Source organism: Cervus elaphus, chromosome 18 (assembly GCF_910594005.1).
Source record: "Cervus elaphus chromosome 18, mCerEla1.1, whole genome shotgun sequence".
In the NCBI taxonomy this organism is placed as follows: Eukaryota; Metazoa; Chordata; class Mammalia; order Artiodactyla; family Cervidae; genus Cervus; species Cervus elaphus.
This window is the reverse complement of record NC_057832.1, coordinates 52,184,625-52,200,101: the sequence shown is the minus strand read 5'-3', so window position 1 is coordinate 52,200,101 and position 15,477 is coordinate 52,184,625. Positions and strand designations below refer to the sequence as shown.

Sequence of the window (15,477 nt, the reverse complement as noted above, 5' to 3'; positions counted from 1 at the left end):
ATGTTGCTGCTTGTAACCACTTCGCTCAGCACTGCCCATGGGTCAGTCTAGCCCACTGCCTGTTTTGTGAGTGAAGTTTTATTGGCGTACAGCCGTACCCACTAATTTACATATTTGCCTATCATAGCACAACAGAGACTTTATGGCCTACAAAGTCAAAAATATTTATCTCACCTTTTATAGGTGAGCAAATGTTGTCTTGGACCAATGTTTTCATTTATTCTCTGTTTTAAAAACATACTTTCCCCCTAACGTTATTTGAAAAGTTCAAAATAAATTATCATGGTTTATAACATTAAAGCCGGAATAATGTTGACTTTTTTTATTAATAAAGCAGCATATCTGTTGCTCTTGACAATCGGTATCCTCGCATATCTGTAGTTTTAGTTAAAAAAGGCAAAAAAATAGTTTACTTAGTGACAAACTGATGAAGAGGCTTCATTCTAATACCTTGACAAATAACAGTAAGAGACTTTTAAAGTGACTATGTTGTCATCAACCAAAATAATAATTTGGGATTTTCTGAATGCATCCTTTTCCTTACCTATTTGGCAACCATTTAACTCAGAGTTTGAGTGTTAGGTAGAGAAAAATCAAGCATAATAGATAAAATGATTGAAGGTGTTTGTAGGTACTTAGGAGTGACATTTTGTTTGTAGGTGTTATTTCTATTGCATGATTCTGGTGATGGTTGTCACTTTGCAAGTATTTTGTTGGATGATCCACTCCTAGCCAAGTAATTGGTTGACAGACACTTCTGTTTAAAAACAAACTTCTAAATAAAACTTAAATAACCAAATTGATGGCTTTTAGAATGTTTGTTTTTATAATTATTAGACATACCTAGAATTCTAAAGGTGGTAATTTCATATTGTAAACTTTAAATATGAAATTATTATTTTGGCATGTAAATATTTTTGTTTTAATCTTCTCACTGACTCACAAGTGTTTCTCTTTATTTAGGAAGCTGAACAAGCAAGAACAGACTACTTCATTAGGACACTCTTACTTGAATTTCAAAATGTAAGTATTTTCCATTTAGAGACAGTTTCTAAGAATATGTACCCTAAAGAGAGGATATGTGTAAACAGTATACTATCTTATCTTACATAGTTAAGGAGATGTGTTGTTTTTTTTGTCATGTAGTGTAACAAAGAAGAAAATCAGATGTAATATTTTAAGTAATATAAACTTTAACTCACTTAGAATCTTTTCCTAAATATTCACACTATGGAATAATTGGTTTCTTTGCTGTAGATATTCTTCCTCTATTTCAATAAACAGATTATGTTATTATTTACATAATTATTACCCACTTTTACTAGTTTACAATGTTTCAGAAAGAGACAAGCCACCATTAAAGCTAGTCTTCGGACTTCCGTGGTGGTCCAGTGGTTAAGAATCTGTCTGTAGATCCTTTTGTAGCTCATGAGCATGATGATTGGGTGTTCACGCTGTTGCGTGACATGTGCCTCCCTCCAAACCTTGTTAAGACATTGGCACATTACCTGTCTGACGTTAAAAAAAAAAAAAAAAAGAATCTGTCTGCCAGTGCAAGGGGTCCCTGGTCCCAGAAGATCCCACTTGCCTTGAGGAAACTAAGCCCATGTGCCACAACTACTGAGCCTGCTTGTCTAGAGCCTGTGCTCTGCAACAAGGGAAGCTACCACGATGAGAAGCCGTTGCATCACAACGAAGAGTAGCCCCCATTCACCACAACTAGAGAAAGCCTATGTGCAGCAATGAAGAGACAGTGCATTCAATATCTTGTTTTTACTTGAGGCCTGTGACTTCAACAGAACTATATAAAATGACATTTTTTTCAGGAAAAAATCAAAGGAGGAATCAAAAATCTGACGGCTATGAGAGAATGCCTATCAATTCTTCCTCAGTCTTAAATTTAAATCACTTTAAAGTAAATAAGCTTGGCCATAAAGCTTACCATTCTTCCCCAACCAGTGCATTTATAAACATACTTAATTCCTTCCTGATTATAAGTAGACATGGTTCCAGTAATTGTAGCAACCCCTGACCCGACTAATCGTTTCCCTTTAGTTGACTCAATTATTATCACTTTGGTTGCTATTTTTTAATCTGTACTAATAATGATAGGTACTGTATGGAATTTCAGTAGTGTATCAGGCATTTCAGCCCTCTTAGCTTGTATAGGGGTAGATACTGTTTTCTCCATTGCCCCCTGATGAAGATGGTCTTTGAGAAGTTAGGTAACTTGCCTAAAGTTACTAATGACAGAAGCAGAATTTGAATGCAGTTTTGCCTGAATTCCAAGCAGTGCTTTTTCTGCTTAACACCTAGAATAGCCACTCTTCAGGTTATTAAAAATTACCGAAGTTTCCAAAGAGCTCTGGTTTATGTGGGTTATATCTTTTTAGCATTTACTATATTTGAAATTAAAACTGAGTTTTTTTTTTTTTAAATACACAAGCAGACATTCCATTAGCTCTCAAAGTGATGACATCATCCTAAGTCACGTAGCCTTGAGAAGACTGATGAGAGAATGAGTGGAAATGGCAAATGACACCTTAGTATTATTAAAATAGTGTGAAAGCCATTTCACAAACCCCTTGAAAGGGTAGAGAGATGGATGGCAGCCTGCACCATAATTTGAGTAGGTTTGGGTTTGGAAATTTTCATTTCTAATTTTCTTTTTCATTTAAATAGTCTATTAGCCTTCTAACTATAATAGATTCTAAAACAATACTTATGGTATATTTCTCACCCATTTACTACTGTAGATTAACTAAACAGTATATGTAGTATAATGGTTAAAGTGCAGGTTTTGGAAGTAAGACTGCCTGCTTTCAGATCCCATACTGTCATCTGCTATGAAACATTATGCAAGTTATTCTTTCTGTCTCAATTTCCTTACCTATAAAATTAGGGTAGTACTAATAGTACCTTCCCCATCGTATTACATGGGGGATTAAGTAAAGGTATGTGATAAATGTAGGCTATCAATTTTTTTTAATGAGGTGCTGAATATGACATATATATCTTAGAAATGGCAGCAAAGTGAGATGTACAGCTTTTCTGTATGGTTTAAAATTTCCAACTGTATTTTCATAAAAAATTTATAACTGTATTTTCATAATGGTTGAATTTCTGTTATTCTTGAAGGAATCCCGTAGGCTGTATCAGTTTCATTATGTGAACTGGCCAGACCATGATGTTCCTTCATCATTTGATTCTATTCTGGACATGATAAGCTTAATGAGGAAATACCAGGAACATGAAGATGTGCCTATTTGTATTCATTGCAGGTACAAAAGAATTTTCTAAATATCAATTAAATATTTTTCAATATAGATGGCATTATAATGTGGGTAATGTATAGCATTTTGAAACATAAGTTTGGAATTTCATTAGATTGGTCACTATATGGGTTTCTAAATAGTAAAAGCTATTTGGATCCTGAGGCAGTTTTCCTTCTTAATTTTTTATTTTACATTAGATCCTTCCAAAAGACTTAAAATCATAGTACTTATTGCATAAAACAGCAATTTATTTTTTAAGTGACTTATACCTGCATTCACATTTGTTATAAAAAGTAAATGAAATTTTTTGGGCTCAGAGGTTAATTAACTCAGGTTAATTCAATAGTTAAAAGATATTAGTGGAGTTATATTTAAAATGGGTAGCCAACAGGGGCCTACTCTATAGCACAGGGAACTCGGTCAATGTTATGTGGCAGCCTGGATGGGAGGGGGGTTTGGGGAAGAATGGATACATGTATATGTATGGCTGAGTCTCTTTGCTTTCCACTTGAAACTGTCACCTCATTGTTAATTGACTTGAATATAAAAAACAAAAAGTTAAAAAAAGACATTGGTGGTGATGGAGCACCAAAGATAGTTTTCTTAGCCAGTTGGTCAGATTGTGATGCCTGTGTTAGTGACGTGAAAGGGCTGCTTTTTCCTTATGAACCAGAAAGGTGACCTGCTGATGTAGACGTGGGCATCAGTTAGCAACCTGCTTAATTAAAATTATTTTTCTTTAGTTCGTCTGTGATTAGTTGAGTCTAAGTAGCTAACTGGTTAAAAAGAGAAGGGTCTGTTTAATTGTAGAATTGTAAGATAAAGAAATTGCTTTGGCTTGACTTCTTTACAAGTTAACTGAAATTATTTCCTGTTGTATTCATATTGTCCAGCCAATGTATATAGGTCATAAATCCAATTTGATGTGAAGATTTTCTTTTAATAAAATAAGTTGATCATTTAATATTTTTGAACAACCAAAATATTACGTTAACTGTAGTGTTTCATTGATATGGTTGTCTTTGTAATATCACACTTTTAACTATCAAGTTTTAAATACATATCAGTTAGCTCTAATAACTCTTAACTCTAAAATTTTAGAAATGTTTTGATGTGTGGAATTGACAAATCAGTGCTTTAAAATTAATATTATTGATGTCTATTGTTAAGAGCTTTTTAAAAAACCATACAAAATTGCTTATAATGTACTTTATCATGAATTCTTAGATTACATGTTTAACAAATTACTGATATTTCTAAAAGTTTCAAAATACATATTAAAGTGCTGCCCAAATTTTTTTCTGCCTAAAATTATCAAAGATGTCAGTAACATCTTAATTTACTCATAGTGATTTTCAGTCCTTAGTTACATTTGCCTCCCTCTAGCTGAAAACCAGTTGCTTTAAAGTATTTTTGTCATGTTTTAAAATAACTAACTTTGATATTTTACTTTACATTCTTTAGGTTCTATTCTTCAGGAGATTAGAAAGCATTAGTGGCCTTTCTTTCTTTAGTGTAATCACTGCTTATGTTCAAACCAGTTTCTAGGGCTTGTTAATCTTCATCTTCCCTGTACCTTTTGCAAATTGAAATGATGTAGATTTCTTCCTCTACCAGAGCTATCTAGAACATAGTATAAATTTATCTCTGCAAGGTATTTTGTTAGCTAGACAAGGTTTCAAGAGGTAGACAGACTTTCAAAGTGAAGGCTTCAGGCTTCTAGGTATTACTCTTGAAAGTTCCTTAAATTAAAGGAAAACAAGATATAAATCATAACATTAAGGATGTTTGCCTGCACACACCTTAAGTTGTACTTTACTTACCAAATGAGTAGAATTTTGTCAGCTTTCTTAAATGATTTTTTGCATCTGAGTATTAACATTTCCATCCACGTTTATCTTATAGTTCTTTTATTTAAAAAATCAAATTTTTTTTTCAAATTTTATATCCATAGTGCAGGCTGTGGAAGAACAGGTGCCATTTGTGCCATAGATTATACATGGAATTTACTAAAAGCTGGGGTAAGAATAATTTTTATATAACATTATATCTAATTCATCTGTTACAGTTCAGTAAATTATAGCATACGTTTTATTATACATGTTACTACTTTTTTAGAAGTAGCTTTGCTATGTAAGAGATAAAGGCAGTGAAAGGTATAAATGATGCATATTAGCTTGAGATAATACACTGGGCAGCAAAATAAACATATTGTCACTCATTTGTTCTGGATGAATTTAGACCTACATTAGACATGTACACTCTGCATTGACTTTTCAAAATACTGCACCCCTGTTGCCTTTTATATTTATCTATGTATAAATATAATCAATTCAGTGAATATTTATGTCTACCTGGAAACATTATATAGTATAGTGGTTAAGAATGCTGACTGGAGCTAGACGCCCCCAGGTTAAAATTCTGGCTCTGTCATTTACTAGTTGTGGGATCTTGGTCAAATTACTTGATCTCATTGTACCATAATTTCTTTATTTGAAAGTGGGAATCATAATGTCAATAATTGAAGAATTAAATAAGTTCTTAAGAAACTTGTAAAGTTCATCACTACTATGTGTGGCAGGTAGCAAGCGTTCCATTTACTGTTAGTTTTTATTATTATCCTTGTTATTACTGTTGCTACTAGTTCTGTTTTCAAGAAATTGGTTGTGATACCATGGAGGATATAAAGAAATAGCCTTCATTACAGATTTAAAAAGCATAAGTCTCCTCATTATATGTAGATTTGGTTTATTTGCTGATTCAATAGTACATTCATTTTCTATGAATTAGGAAGAAGTTTTATTCTTCACAGCATTATAGTTTCTATGAATATGTCAATCTGTCATATAAAATACAAACAATAAAATTTATTTTCTTTTCCTTTTCTTTTCCTTTTTTTTCTCTGCCTTTCCATTTTGTACTTTTGCATAAGGAATATTTAAATTTTCAATAGTTTTTTCAAAAAGCCTGTTAAGTTTTATTTTTGTATTCCCCCATTCTAATCATTTCCTGATACTTATATGAAAAATTTTAAGTAGCTTTATAACACATTTTAACATAAAAATTAGGGATTAAAATCGGGATGGGAAGCATTTGGATGAATACAAGCAGACAAACATCTTGTCATTTCAGAAGGATTGTGTATCTTGAATATAGTCCCCATTTGATTGAGTTTGACATAACAAATATAATCTTAAGCCTTAGGTTAGGAATTGATAAAAAAAATATTTTGATATATGTCAAGACTCTTAAGCAGTGAACCTAGAAATCATGTTTAACTTTTCTATCTTCATCTCTCCAAAATATTCTTGCTGATGACCAAGTTCTAATAATTCTGCCTCAGCAATATGCCTCAAATCTGTTTCTACTTTTCTTTTTTTTTTTTTTCTGGACTGCTTCAGTAAACCTCTACCAGTTTCTCCCCTTTTCACTCTGTTATTTGCCCTGCTACAGAAGTTACCCGAATATCACATCTGCTCATGTCGTGGTTGCCTATTGTAGTAGTTAAAATACCAGGTGTAGAAACTTAATTCTGTAGGATTCACAATCAGTCTCCAGAGACGTAGCTCTATTACAGAGACAGCCAAGAAAACACTAGCCTATAAAATGAATTCAACTAGCCTATAAAATGAATTTAAAAAAAAATTTATCATGTTTGTATTCTGATACCAAGTAGCCTTATCTTTTCTCTTTTGAGTAGCTCTCCTTCATTCAGTCTTTCCGTTAGTTTTATCTACAACAAGTTTCTCTATTCCCCAAATAGATTATACATTCTATCTGCCATGTTTGTGTATATTTCTTTCATTTTCCAATCACAATATCAGAGTTGGTCACAGCATCTTTACTCCCACTGTATTGCAACCATACGTTGGCTGGACATTTATCTGTCAACATATCTGGCTCACTAACTTAACTGCTGAGAGTCAAGATTAGTTCTTGGCTCTAGACAGTCTCTGATACATGGTAGGTAGTGCTTAATAAATGTTTTCAGTTATCCAGCTATATATAACATCTGTATGAAAAGCTGAAGACTGTTACACTGTTTTTCTGAATTATTGTCCAGAGTTCATGTTTAAATTCTTTGTTTTAGAAAATACCAGAAGAATTTAACGTTTTTAACTTAATACAAGAAATGAGAACACAGAGGCATTCTGCAGTACAAACTAAGGTATGTTTTTCTGTTTCACTTTATTAAGTGTATTTTTATAATTGCCTTCATTTTTTAATGTCTTTTCCCTTGTTTATCACTTCATCTCCTTAATAGGAACAATATGAGCTTGTTCATAGAGCTATCGCCCAACTGTTTGAAAAACAACTACAACTATATGAAATTCATGGCACCCAGAAAATTACTGATGGAGTGGTAGGTGTTCTTTGCCTATTAATTTTAGAAAATTTACTTTTTACCAAGATGTGATATTTAGCTTTTTAATTTTCATCTTGTGTTTTATCTAATAATAAATATCTGTTACTTATTAGTTTTATTTAATTCCTTTTCTTCTCCCTATTTCAGTCTCTACTGTGATGAATATTTAATGACTCTAATAAAAGTTAAATAATATTCTAAATAAGTTATGAATTTAGATCTTAAAAATGATATAATTCAATATCATTTCAAGTATAGATTACTTTTAACAAGTTAACTGCATTTTTGTCTCCCCTTCCATCCAACAAAAGAAATTCTAAGTTGATTCTACATGAATTTTATTTTGTTTTTGGTCATCATGATATACAGCTTTGTTATTACTTTGTGTGTACTTTTTAATTAAGTAGAATTACAGGATCACGATTATGTCCCTTTGGGGCTTTAGTTCTTTGTCATTTTAGTGTTTTCTCACAGTGCTCTCTTTCTGCCTTTTTAAAAAGTACTCCTCTTACTTCCTCTATATAATCATTCTATCCTTGAAGGTATTGGGCTATATTTTGGAGTTTTTTTGGATAAATTTCTTTACGTCTTTGTTATTGAACCTAAGTTAACTGTCACTTGATAAACCAATTTAGCCCCTATAACTTAAGTAAAATGAAGATATTAGTGGCAAAACTTACAACTTTTGTTTTAATGTTTTTCCCCCTTTATGTGGTTTTGGCAATTTCCGAGACTATTTGTTTGAAATATCTTGGTGTTATAAATGAGAGATTTGTTAACCAAATGCTTATTGCCTCAGTGTGTCAAGTAATCTAATATTGACCCATGCATTTGGGGGATAGTGTATTTCCTTTATTAGACATGTGATAGTTTCGGATTTTTAAGATTCATGCATGTGACCTCATTCTTATTTCCTTCATCAACAAAGGAATCATTGTGCAACTATGCCTCATGTATTATCACATCTGTTTTCTCTTTAGTTTAATTAAAGCCTGTTATAGCCTGTGCTCAACATAGCCAAATATTTTATAATATAAAATAGAATGTCTGTATATTACTGTGTATAATTTTACTTGAGACTCCTTTAAATTTACAAAAACTAAGGAAGCTACATTTTTCTTGAAACTTTAATTGAAAAATATGTTTTTCTCCATAAATGCAATATTAATTTCAAAGTTAAAGTTTTTATATTTCAGAGTTATACCATTTCCTTATTTCTAGAAACAAATATTTTTAATGTATAGAAATTATTTACATTAATTTTTGTTGAGATATAATTAATATGTAACATTACTTTCCAGGTGTACACCATTGTGATTCAACATTTGCATATATTGTGAAATTATCACTATAATAAGTCCAGTTAATATCCATCATCATACATAGTTAACAGAATTTTTTTCTTGTGGTTAGAACTGTTAATATTTGTTTTCTTATGTGCTAAGTCATGTCTGACTCTGTGTGACCCTTTGGACGTAGCCTGCCAGGCTCCTCTATCCATGGGATTCTCCAGGCAAGAATACTGGAGTGGCTTGTCATGCCCTCCTCCAGAGGATCTTTCTGTCCCAGGGATTGAACCCATGTCTCTTTATGTCTCCTGCACTGGCAGGCAGATACTTTACCACGGGCACCACCTGGGAAGCCCATTTACTCTTAGGAACCTTCAAATATAAAATACAGTATTATTAATTATAGTCACCAAACTGTATATTATATCCCATGACTTACTTATTTTATAACTGGAAATTTCCAAATTTTGACCCTGTTTCACTCACTCTGGGTCTATCACCGACACCACCTCTTTCAAGCACCAATCTGTTTTCTGTATCTTTGAGTTTGGTTTTTTGTTTTCTTATTCTACATGATATCATATGGTATTTGTCTTTTCTCTGACTTAGTTCACTTGGTATAATGCCCTCAAGTTCCATTCATGTTGTTGCAAATGGCAAGATTTCATTCTTTTTTAAGACCAAATGATATTCCATATTGCATTTGTGTGTGTGTATGTGTGTATCTTCAAGTTAGTGTTTTGTTTTCTTCAGATAAATATACAGAAGTAGCATTGCTGGACCATATAGTAGTTCTATTCTTAATTTTTTGAGGAACCTCTGTGCTGTTTTGTATAATGGCTGCATCAATTTGCATTCCCACCAACAATACACAAAGGTTCCCTTTTGTTTTTTCCTCGTCTTTTTGATAATTGCCATTTTGATAGGTGTGAGGTTTTGATTTGCATCTCCCTTAATATTAGTGATGTTGAGCACCTTTTCACATACCTGTTGGCCATCCTCGTGTCTTTGGAAAAAATATCTTTTCAAATCTTCCGTCCATTTTTTAATTGACTTGTTTGTGGTGGGGGTTTTTTTGTGTTTGTTTTTTGGTTTTGTTTTGCTACAGTGTTATGTGAGTTTCTTAAATTTTTTTAGGTATTAACCCCTCATCAGATACATGGTTTGCAAATATTGTTTCCCATTTGGTAGGCTGCCTTTGCATCTTCCTGATTGTTTGCTTTGCTATGCAGAAGCTTTTTAGTTTGATATAATCCCACTTGCTTAAATTTGTTTTTGTTGCCTTTGCTAGAGAAAAAAAAATTACAGTGTTCAGTGTTGTATTTTTTAAAGCTTTTAACTGTATTTAAGTTATCGCCAGAAAATATGTGATAAACATTGCATTATTTTCATCTTTGTTTTTCTCATTACCTGATTTTTCTTTAGATTTTATTCCTAAAATTAAACTTCCTTTTTACTAGCCTGAACTCCACATTACAAGTATAATTTTGTTATAGTTTCTGCCTAGTAGCTCAAAGGTTTACAAATCCCCAAGGAATACAAGAAAAACCGTACATTATATGAGATTAGGTTAAATAACATACAATAGCAGATAGTAGTTATTTCAGTCCTAGTCTCTTATCTCATTGCCTGGTTATATAGGAGACACATACTACATGCTTGCATCTTTAAATTCTCTTAAAGCTGACAGGGTGACTGCTGAATTTGCCATTTGAACAAGGTGGGTTTTCCTATTTCACAAGAGGGAAAAACAATTTTCTATAGAATCCATTATAAGAAAGCTGTATTTGATGGCTTTGCCAAAGGTTGTATACCATAATGTCTGGAATATATTTTTCAGTGGATGAATGGATAAGACAAGTGGACAGAAGTGGATAAGATATCTTATCATTTTAGATAATTTTTAAATGTTTTCCTCTTAAGAAATCTTGTTTTCTAGGTACTTTAAAATATAAATGACTTGTTTTTTAAACATGTTTATATACGGTTGGAAGCCACAAATCCCAGTCAGAGATATGTGGGATCTAAAAAATTGGGGGAAATTATCTTAGAATTGTATGATGAGTAAAATGATTTGAAATATATTACTTACATTTTTGAACCTATGCTCTGAGAAATAATCATAAATCTCCCTTTATTATTTCTCTGACTACTTAATATGGAAGTTGAGGAATTAGAAACAAAACCTCTTAAAGCTCTACGTTCTGGAATTATTTTTGTAGAGATTTCCGTTTGAAATGCTAGTCAACAATATGACTCTTTAATAAAGAGTATTTGTTAGAGATATTTACAACTACAACTAAAATCACTTCCAAGAGTAGGAGATCTTAAAAAAAAAAAAAGAGTAGGAGATCTAAAGAGAAAATTTATTTTCAAATTCAGTAGCATGGACTTGGGATATAGAAATACCTCAAAAAAAAAAAAAAAAAGAAATATCTCAGTAAGCAAGTGTGTAAGGTGTGCATACATGCCTTTTTTCTTGTATGTAAAAGATACTACCATTAATTGACACCAGAATTTTCGGTTTTAGGATTATTGAGTAAAAACAACAATAATTTGTGTCATGATCCTTGTTATGTTCATGTTGTACATTTTGGGAGTGATATTATCGAATTCTGAATTTTTTCCTCATTTTTTTTTAAAGCACCTTGTTGTAATATTTATTTTGTCCTGCAAATGATAATACATCCTTAGTTCAGTTCAGTTCAGTCACTCAGTCATGTCCAGCTCTTTGCGACCCCATGGACTACAGCACGCCAGGCCTCCCTGTCCATCACCAGCTCCCAGAGTTTACTCAAACTTATGTCCATCAAGTCGGTGATGCCATCCAACCATCTCATCCTCTGTCATCCCCTTCTCCTCCGGCCCTCAATCTTTCCCAGCATCAGGGACTTTTCCAGTGAGTCGGGTCTTTGCATCAGGTGGCCAAAATATTGGAGTTTCAGCTTCAGCATCAGTCCTTCCAATGAATATTTAAGGCTGATTTCCTTTAGGATGGACTGGTTGGATCTCCTTGCAGTTGAAGGGACTCTCAAGAGTCTTCTCCAACACCACAGTTCAAAAGCATCAGTTGTTCAGCACTCAGCTTTCTTTATAACCCAACTCTCACATCAATACATGACTTACTGGAAAAACCATAGCCTTGACTAGACAGACCTTTGTTGGCAGAGTAATATCTATGCTTTTTAATACGCTATGTTGGTCATAGCTTTTCTTCCAAGGAGCAAGCGTCTTTTAATTTCATGGCTGCAGTGATTTTGGAGCCCAAATTGCCATGAAACAATGGGACCGAATGCCATGATCTTAGTTTTCTGAATGTAGAGTTTTAAGGCAACTTTTTCACTCTCCTCTTTCACTTTCATCAAGAGGCTCTTTAGTTCTTTGCTTTCTGCCATAAGAGTGGTGTCATCCTTAGTATTTGACTATTAGGTTCTAATTGTTTTTTTTGTGGCCCTTGATACAGCTCTGTTATGTGGAAATATTAATACATAACATAACTTTAGTGAAATGGGTGAAGGTAGTCAGAAGTTTTAAAGTAATTTTAGTAATCTCTGCTTGAAACAAACAATATACTAGAACCTAATCTCTGGTAGATTCTTTAATTTCTAAAATACCTTTCAACTTCAAAAGTTGGTGATTGTTTTAACTGGTAATAAAAGCAGCCAAAGAGAGCAGTATACATTAGGACAAATGTGGGGACAAAAGGTGTATATATAAGAAGATCAGAAGATATAAGAGTACAGCAAATATTATTGTAGGTAAAAACTAGGAATCCAAGAACATTGTTCCCTTCTTAAGTCCAGTGAGTAGGAGGTTTTGTTCTTGCAGTGTGGGCAGTGGCTCTCTTGAGTTGCATTTCTGCCTTGCCACATCGATTCCTTTAATCACTGGAAATTCAACATGCTCAAAATCTGACCTCCCCCAGAAGGTCTTTTCCTCTTTTGTCCCTTTTTGTTAATGGCACTCTTTCACCCAGAATAAGGAGTCTTTAATGACACCTTCTTTGCTTTGTCACATACAGTCATTTGCCTGCAGATATCCTTACTTTCTCTTCTTGTTCCAGTCCCACCTGTTCTATACCTCGCTCCTCTGTTCTCCTTGTCAATGTCTTATCCACCCCTTAGTGCCATTCTGCATGGTACGTTCATATTTTCAACTTCTTAATATTTTCCCCACTATATCCTTTATATTCTCATCTATAACATGTCCTTTCTCTGATCACATAGCTTCAGTGTACAGATTTTACCACTTTATGATTTACTACCCTTTCACTTTTTTGTTGGATGGTTATTTAATTCTTAAAGTTAGAGGCCATGTCCTTTACATTTTTGTATCCTTTTCAATGCTTGCTGTTCTAAAATTGAAAATGCGCTGAAAACGTACTGTTGGTGTGTTTGTGTATGTGCATATGTGTTTGGTAGCAAAACCTGACTTGACACGACATGAGGCTATTTATGTTTTAATTATTACAAATTGCTGTGTTTTTGTAAGTTAGAAACAGTTATTTAACCTAGTGAGAATATTTATATAGATTTTAGTATAAATATATTAATGAGTGCTATTTTGGGTGTATGATGGTTTAATTAATAGGAATAATAAGCAAATGATTACTACCATGTTAGAGGAATCTTTATGATACAGAGTCTAAATTCTGGTGATAGTCGAGGATCTAAAAGTGTGGTAATGAAGAGTCCTGATTTACTTGAAGCAAAACCAGTTTATACTCGTTGTCTAGGTGTACAAGTCCTAATTTGGACAATAAATTGTATGGTCACCCTATCTAGAGCAGATATCCCTACAACAGAAGCCTCCAATTTGAGAGGTGGCTAATGAAGGATGAAAACTTTCATCTCATAATGTAACTCTTGTTTTGACTAAAACAAGATACACAGTAAGATGTGTAAGACACTTCAGATGCATCTGAAATTAGGAGACGGGTACACTAAAATTTGCTGTAGAGTTAAGAGTCTCTGATTCCTTTTGTTGGGAGTACTTAGTAAAAAGGACACTGGCAAGAAACTGTTATATAAGGAAGATGTCATGACGGACATGGAAGAGGTTCGTTTGATTTAAAAAAAAAAGCAAACTACAGTTTCAGAGTTTTTAGTTGACAAAGTTCATAGGGTCACAAAGAGACAGACACGACTGAGTGACTAACTTTTTAGTTGATTATAGTATCTAGAAAGATGTTTGTTTGTTTGTTTTCTAAAATTATCTAAGATGTAGGCAAAGGTGAAAATCATTCTTGTCTTCTGGCCCAGATTTAACACAGCCTTGCTATATAAAAATGAGGTACTTTCTGAAGCTAAACTAATCCAAGACAATGTTTTATATAATAATTTCACATCTCTATTCACAATCATAACTAAATACAACCTAAAGCTGTACTAACTCTGGATCATCCCTTTTAGTGACTTCACGGGTCCATGTCACCAGCAAGAACTGAGTGTATCCCTGGAGGCTCTGCCTGCCTTGTTTGGGTCCATTTGGTTAGGCAGTGATATAGGGGTTGTGTACCCTAATGGAGTAGGCATTCTATGTTGACAGAGGGATGATGGAGCAATGAATGATTAAAGTTCGTTTCAGGACCTGTTTAAAAATAGTAGGCAGCAATAGGTGTCTCCAAGAAGTTTAGGAGAGTTGAAGGACATAAGACTTACTTTGTGGATCCCCCTCCCCCGACATCTGCATGTTACAAATCTAGTGATAGTGATGCCTTAAAAAAAAGATCTTTGATCTTCATTTTCTTGAAACATCTGTTTCTTTGCAGGAGCGTTTGAAGTATGTTGAAATGCTGCTGTATACGATTGACTTTTTTAGTAACTGGAGATGGACTTTTTTTATATATTAATTTTTCTCATTGAATTTGGCTTTTCATTCTTAAATATAGAAGATATAATACCTATTTGACTATTCAGCAAAATTAACATTGTTTTAAAAATTCAAAAGCCCAATTAAAAAGTTTATCTGAAACATGAGGAAGGAAAATTATTTTTCCCTTAACCTTAATGAAGCTTTTTTTCCTCTTGGCAGAATGAAGTTAACACTGAAAATATGATCAGCTCCATAGATCATGACAAACAAGATTCTCCCCCTCCAAAACCACCAAGGACCCGCAGGTATTGTATGTCACATTTTGTTTGAAATGATACTTATCTTTTACTTACTGTTACTGAAACAACAACAAAAATCTGAATATTACTAAGTTGTTTTTTTTAATAACTTCTCTTATCATTCTTTTGTTTAGAATGTAGCATATGTATGGCAGCTGATCTTTTAATGGTATACTATAAAAAATACTTTTCAGATTAGATAAATTTTCAATAGTATACCAGAACAGTGAGCATAATCATGAATTGATTATAGCTCATCTTTTGATATGGTACAACTAAAAATTTATATATTATAAAGATTTATTTCAGTTTTCTAATAACAAGTAATAAGACTGTCAAATTATTTGCATGTTGAAGTTATATGAAGAGGTTAAATAATATTATTACAAAGATGAGTTAGTTTATCCCTAGATTATCTTACTTTCATACCAAGT

The 15,477-nt window shown here is 33.0% G+C and overlaps 1 protein-coding gene and 1 non-coding gene across 6 annotated transcripts in view; both read left to right on the top strand.

The window, feature by feature from the left end:
* The window catches only part of PTPN12 (protein tyrosine phosphatase non-receptor type 12), an 86,168-nt gene that overhangs the window by 56,356 nt on the left and 14,335 nt on the right, over window positions 1-15,477 (top strand). For all 5 annotated transcript variants that reach the window (XM_043871591.1, XM_043871594.1, XM_043871593.1 and 2 more), the window contains exons 7-12: window positions 964-1,023; window positions 3,139-3,281; window positions 5,230-5,296; window positions 7,366-7,443; window positions 7,540-7,638; window positions 14,964-15,049. In XM_043871591.1, the coding sequence (XP_043727526.1) occupies window positions 964-1,023; window positions 3,139-3,281; window positions 5,230-5,296; window positions 7,366-7,443; window positions 7,540-7,638; window positions 14,964-15,049 (533 nt within the window). The remainder of the gene's footprint in view (window positions 1-963; window positions 1,024-3,138; window positions 3,282-5,229; window positions 5,297-7,365; window positions 7,444-7,539; window positions 7,639-14,963; window positions 15,050-15,477) is intronic.
* LOC122675000 lies at window positions 1,414-1,518 on the top strand. Its single transcript, XR_006335156.1, has one exon. It is a non-coding gene; the product is annotated as a small nucleolar RNA U13 (small nucleolar RNA).